The 7,087-nt window shown below is 35.7% G+C and overlaps 1 protein-coding gene across 1 annotated transcript in view; it reads left to right on the top strand.

The window, feature by feature from the left end:
* Window positions 1–7,087, top strand: part of KIAA0825 (KIAA0825 ortholog) — a 645,731-nt gene that overhangs the window by 118,345 nt on the left and 520,299 nt on the right. Inside the window, exon 11 of the mRNA XM_006867876.1 lies at window positions 4,105–4,215. Within this exon, the coding sequence (XP_006867938.1) occupies window positions 4,105–4,215 (111 nt within the window). The remainder of the gene's footprint in view (window positions 1–4,104; window positions 4,216–7,087) is intronic.

Below are 7,087 nucleotides of genomic sequence, written 5' to 3'. Positions count from 1 at the left end.
ACATCCTTCATTCTCTTCTCAAGTCCTACATCTCTTTATATATGTTTAAAACATTGTATTATGATTCAGAAGAAAAGTTTACAGGGAAAATTGATTTTCCTTTCAACAATTTATACACATTTTAATCCATGACATTGATTACAATCTTCACAATGTTAACAACACACTTCCTACTTCCTCCTGTGTTTACCATTTCCATTCATTCTTCTCTCCTATTCCTTCCTGCCTTCTGAGCATATCCCTGGGCAAATGCTGCTCTTTTGATCTTCTATGGTTGATTGTTCACTGAAGTCCTGTTTATTATTTGGCTGAAGGTTAAGCCATGTTGGTGAGTTCAGTTTCAGGCTTGAAAGGTATCTAAGGTCCATAGTCTCAGGGGTTCCACCAATAAGCCTGATCTTTCATATGGTTTTGAAGTTTGTTTCATCATTTTCTCCCGCTCTTTCTAGGACCTCCTATTGTGATCCCTTTCATAGTAATCAGCAGTGGTAGCTGAGCACCATCTAGTTCTTCTCATCTCAGAGTCATGGAGTTTGTGTAATTATTTGTATACATCTTTGATTATCTTCACTCTTCTTTGCTTATGACAGGGAGAGACCAATAGTTGCACTTTAGATGGCAGATCACAAGCTTTTAAGACTTAAGTCACTACTTATCAAAGTAGAATATACAACATTGTCTTGTGGACTATGTTAAGCCAATTGACCTTGGTATCCTATAAGACTATGGTCCTGAGCCTACATTTCCTCAAGGTGTTTGGTTATGGCTAAGAAGTTTTCATAACTTTACGCCTTGTATATGCAACTATATTCATGGATATACTTGCACATTTGTAGAAATATATGTATCAAACCTATATATATATATATATATTTAGCATGGTCACATTCACCTTCCCACATCTTTTCAGCATGGGTGTCTATCTATGTATCAACTCAGAGCTTATTGTATTACTGTTATTTCAGGATTGTGTATGCAGTAGTATCTTTGTTGCCTTTAACTCTTGTGGTCCTTCTAGTGTCTTCCTTTTGTGCTGACCTTCCCTTATTGTATAGTACCTTTCTCTTCACCCAAGTTAACACATGTCTACTTTCTAGTTAGTGATTTACCCTCTCCCACCTTCAAAGAATGTTTCTTTCTATATGTAAACTTTTCCTTGACTTTTGATATTAGTGGTCTCATAAAATATCTGTCCCATTGTGATTGATTAATTTCACTCAGCATATTGTGCTCCAAGTTCATCCGTGTTATGATGTGTTTCATAGATTCATTCTTATTCTTTAATGTTGCACAATATCCTGTTGTGTGTATGTTCCCTAGTTTGTTTATGCATTCTTCCACTGATGGATTTAGGTTCTCTCCATATTTTTTGCTATTCTGAATAAAGAATCAATACACTGAATATAGATGCCCATGTCACAACTCCCATTCCTCTAGATTATATACCTAATAATGGAGCTGTGGATCATATAGTATTTCTTCTTTCAAGTTTTAAATCTGCCATCTCTTATCCCATCCTTCTCACCTCATTCTACCCCCACCAAGTCTGTCACTTCCTCTGGTACTCATTTCCTTTTCAGTCCCCTTGCTGCATCTCCTGTCACTTCACACCAGCCTCCTTCTCCACTTACTGGCTCCTTTGATGTTATATGCCTGTCTGTCTCCACAACCCCACTTAACTGGACTCCTCATTCACACACCAACATTGATGGAGATAGCCACATATCTGTATTTTTAACCTTTGACAATTCTATTCTTCGTCTAATTTTAGGGGAGTTCCCTCATCCATCCTTCTTTACTTTGGTCAACTTTCCTGACCTTGCCCCGTCTTACTTTTTGTTAGCAGGTGGCCTTGCGTCTGTACTTTTCTGATAAAACCCATATCATTAAGCATGAATCTCTACTTCTAGTAGTTCTGTTACTCCCTACTCACCCCTAATCCCTTAGTTAGAATCTGATCAGAGTGTTTCTTTTTTTCCCAACCAAAGCACATATTTTTCATTGAGCTCTCAGTCGCATTTACCCCCTGCCCCATGACCTCAGTCTTTCCCATGTTATTCTGTCTTCTAGATCCTTCTAACAAAACTCTCCTATTTCAAAAATAATCTGCCACTCAACAACAACAACAAAGTGCAAAATCTAGACTTCTCAGAAAAGTGTATAAGGTATCCTAGTATTGCATTCTCTAGCTCACACAGTGGAGTACACAGAATGAAAAGAAGCTTGACTGTCTTAGTGAACAAGTACTGCTGTTATCCAAGTACAACAAGTGAGTGGTTTTTAAAGAACACAAATTTATTTTTTTCACAGTTCTCGGGGCTAAAGCTGCAAATCAGGTGCTCATAGTGCCAGGTCCTTCTTTGTCAGTAGCCCCAGCAGTTGTTTGGTTCTTGCTGGTTCTCACGTTGTAGTTGTCTTCCCCAGTAGGTGCTTGTCTCTATGCCTAATCTGCTCTTTTTATGACTCAGAAGTGATTCGGTTTAGGATACACCCTGTATCTCTGGTCTCATTAACATAGTAAAACATCATTTACAAACAGGATTATATCTACAGGTATAGGATTAGGATTCTAATAAACATTTATATTGTTGTTGTTGTTGGGTGCCATTGAGTTAGCACTGACTCATAGCAGCCTTATGCACAGCAAATGAAACAATGTCTGATCCTGGGCCTACCTCATAACTGTTGCCACACTTGAGTCCATCGATGCTGCCACCTGGCCAATCCATCTCATTGGGGGTCTTCCTCTTTTTCTCTGACCCTCCATCTTACCAAACATGATGGAAGACACAATTCAATCTGTACCATTGACTTTAAAGTTTACTTATGGAATTTTGTTTTCATCTCAAGTTTAGTGAGAAGGAAATATTTTCAAGGCAAATATGCTATAGTAAAGTTCTGAGTCCTTGTGTGGTGCTGTAGAATAAGCACTTGACTGCAAAGTTGGTTTGAACTGCAAGGTTAGTGGTTCAAACCTACCAGCCACTCTTTGGAAACCCTTTATAGGATCAGAGTTAGAAAATGTGATACAGAAGTAGTGTGTGAAATGCGAAGATAAGATGTTTCACATTGGAAATTAGATTCTGCCTATTTTTAGTATCAAAAGACACTATGGATAAAGAGAGATAGTAACATTTCAAACAATTTCATTTTCAAAATGTTCCTAGTCATCATTATTAACTCTTTTAGATAAATACATTCTCTTACTGCTATAAAATGTTCATTAACCAAACTGTGTAGCAAATAATATGTGTAAAAAATCCTTTCTTATTACCTAAAGATTTGAAGTTAAGTTTGGGTTAGCCAAGAAAAATGTTCTACTCTCGTCTTCAAAGATTGTTGTTGTATCAGGTATTCTGACCAAATTATTCTATTTTTGAAATCATTGTACCACATTTCACGTATAGAGGCTATCTTTGTAAGTCCTTGGTAGGTGCTTGTGGTCCAGTGTTGTCAAGTTTGTTCCAACTCATAGTGACCCTATAGAGGGTTTCCAAGGAGTGGGTTTGAACCTGAGAGCTTGTGGCTATCAGTGCTTATCCTGCAGTGCCATACCAGGACTCCCAGGTAAGTACTTAGGCACATACAAAGGTAATTGTGACATCATTAATTGTTTGGTATTTAGGAATAGCTTTAAAGATTAAAAAGACATAATTTTATATTAAACCTTTTTACATTAATGAAGTAAATATGATAAAACACTGAGTTATTGAAGCCAGATTAGTGAGAAATGCGTATATGTGTTTTTTGTACAAATCTTTATGCACTTTATTTTTGACAAAGATTATAATAGGATATTGTTTTAAAGTTAAATGATAATGGTATTGATATACCTTTCCAATAGTAAAGATAGTTATATAAAAGCACATAGAAATCCTGATTTTCCACTCATGTTTGCTAATAGGTGTAGTGACTTACCCACCAGTTCTGAGTTACCTCTTAACAGGAAATTACAAGCAGATGAATTATGCACATTGTCATTCCAACACCATACCATTTTGCATAAAATCATTAACTTTGAATACTAAATTAAAATAAAAAGTTGTTCAAATAGTTTTGATAATTAACGTTTCCTGCTTATTCTGATTATTTGTATTTCCTTAGCACATTTCAGCATGGCTTAGATGACTCTGCTTCACATTCCTTAAGATCATGTTGCAACCAACCATTACATTGGTTTTCTGGCATAGAACATTTCTACCCTTGTTTTCTCAGGTGAGTACTTTTAATTCGTCTGATATTTATAACTCTAGGATTCCTTTTAAAGTTTAATAGAAACTTATATCCACAGATATAAATTCATCTTTCTAAACAAAATTCATAACTTTCACACTGTTGTTGTATGAGATATAAGTAAAGAGTATATTTGCGTCCTTTTTTTCCCCATCCAATATCCAAGGCACAGGCTTCCTAATCATCGTGCTGTTGTTGTTGTTAGATGCTGTTGTGTCCATGTGGCTCAGTGATCCTGTGTGCAACGGAATGCAACACTGCAGCATCCTCATAATCATTCCTATGAGTCCATTTCTGAAGTCACTGTGTCAACCCATCTTGTTGAGTGTCTTCCCCTTTTTTTTTGCTAACCATCTACTTTAGCAAGTATTATGTGCTTCTTCAGAAAATGGTCCTTCTTTATAACTTATATTTTAGTGATGTAATGAAAAATGTGAATTACTGAAATTCAGTTCAATTTTAGCTAATTACCCATTCAATTTTTTAACCCTTCCTTCTTGATTTATGACTGGGGATTTGACAGTTATCCAGTTAATTTTTAACCATAGACAACAAACCTAGATCAAGTAAGTCACTAGAGCCTTAGGAAGAATTTGAGAAAGCTGTAACTTTGGAGTGGCGTCTTTCACTTATTTCTTATTTAATTAACAGCACTTAAAAATAAAAATCATTTAAAGTATGAAGTGTACTTCCAGAGTAATCTGATGACATTTTGTGGCATTATGTAGAATGTCAGTTTAATTCTTTGCTGAATATATCATTGGAAAGTACCTCTCCTTGGTATCTGAGAATAAAAATACCACATATAGCTAAAGGAGAAATTGTTAATTCTTCCTATGCATTTTTTATTCATCTCAGAAATACGCTATCATGATTTCACCATCTGAGTTGACTGACTTTATCTCTGTCTTTGAGGAACAAGCGTCCAACCTGTGAAAAGATTGTGGTTTTTTTCAACCAGTTGTGAAAACTTCATACACAAAAATTTGTACAGATACAACAATCATATACCAGTTGCTCATTTAAGTACTGGGGAATCCAAGATTAATAAACATAGATTCTACTTTTAAAGGTCTTTGTGTATTGTTACTTCTAAGACCATCTCGTCTTGTATATTAATACACTCATTGTTGTTGTTAAGTGCCGTCGAGTCGATTCAGACCCATAGCTACCCTGTATAGGGTTTCCAAGGAGCAGCTGGTGGGCTTGAACCACCACCCTTGCAGTTCAAATGACTTTGCAGTCTGATGCATTAGCCCACAGTGTCACAACAGGACTCCAATATGCTCATTATTGTATCATTTGTTGTGTCTTTATTGTATCCAAAAAGAACAAAAGTGGAAGGTCAGACTCTAAATCCAGGTCTGTTCAAGTCCAGAGCTCAACTTCTTAGCAACTTACACATCCCCTTCCAAAGAGAAAGCAACTAAAAATGATGGTAACAGATGTGCATGAAAAATAGCTTTCCCGCATGAGTAAAATTGTAAGTTATTTTGTAAAATCTGCTATGGTTCAGTTTTGTGTGGCTTCTGATATACTAATGTACATGTATTGTTTTATTTGCAAGGGAAGGAATTAATTTTCCAATTTCCCAAACTTGTTGAATGAGAGAACGCTTATTTTTTTTAAGGGATAAGCAGTTATTGGAAAGTGGGACCCAGTTGAGAAGTGCTAAACTATGCCATATTACCTTACATAGAGCATAAAAAACATGCATAGAAAAGCAACGATTGAAAGGATATACAATTGATTACATATTGATTATATCTGAAAAATAGCATTACAAGTGATTTTCATTTGTATTTTTTTTTATAAAAAAAACATAGTCTCATTTTATTGAGATAAAAACAAAATTTTAAAATGCAAAAAGAGAGATCTTTTGTTGTTGTTCTTTTGTTCACATGCCTTGACTATGACTGCTGTGCAGATAATTAGATAATTTCTAGCTCTCTGTCTCTGAGTGCTTACCTTTATCCTAACATTCTCTGTCCAAGTTTCCATATGATTTCATTACTGGAAACCCTATGTAATAGCCTCTTTTCTCTCTTGTTTTGTCCTTAAACATGGAACCTTTTCTATTAAGAGTACCATAATTCTTAAACACTCCCAGGATCAAATATTTTGTTGTTAAATTGTGATAAAATTTTATATATATTTGTTGTTGCTATTGTTAAATGCTGTCAATTCAGTCCTGACTCATAGCCAGCCTCTATAAGGTTTCTGAGGTTCTGAGTATCAGTGGCTAGTAAGTTTTGAACCACCAACTTTGCAGTTCAAACCAACCTTGTGGTTGTGTGTTATATACACATATAAAGTGGTGGTGGTGGTTATGTGTCATGAATCAGTTCCAAATCATAGCAACCTTGTATAGGGTTTTCTGGGACTGTAAATCTTTATGGGAATAGAAAGTTTCATATTCCAGAGCAACTGATAGATTTGAACTGCTGACCTTGCAGTTAGCTGCTCAGCTTATAATCACTACACTCTCTATCTATCTATATATGTTATATATTACCATTTCCTTATTTATATTATATATTACCATTGTTGTTATTGTTAAGTACCATCAAGTCGATTCCGACCCATAGCAACCCCGTACAGGATTTCTGAGGAACACCTGGTGAGCTTGAACTGCCAACCCTGTAGTTCAAATGGCTTTGCAGTCTTGTGAATTAACCCATAGAGCCACACCAGCACTCCCATATATTACCATATATTGTGGTAAATTGACATATACATATTTATATCAGATTGAAGATAAGGTGCACGTGACCCAACCTATGGTATTTTCAATAACCTCATATGCATGAGAAAGCTAGACAGTGAATAAGGAAGACCGTAGAAGGATTGATGC

This window comes from Chrysochloris asiatica, unplaced genomic scaffold, assembly GCF_000296735.1.
Source record: "Chrysochloris asiatica unplaced genomic scaffold, ChrAsi1.0 scaffold00111, whole genome shotgun sequence".
NCBI lineage: Eukaryota > Metazoa > Chordata > Mammalia > Afrosoricida > Chrysochloridae > Chrysochloris > Chrysochloris asiatica.
The sequence above is the reverse complement of the archived record's forward strand: the minus strand, read 5'-3'. Positions and strand labels throughout refer to the sequence as shown.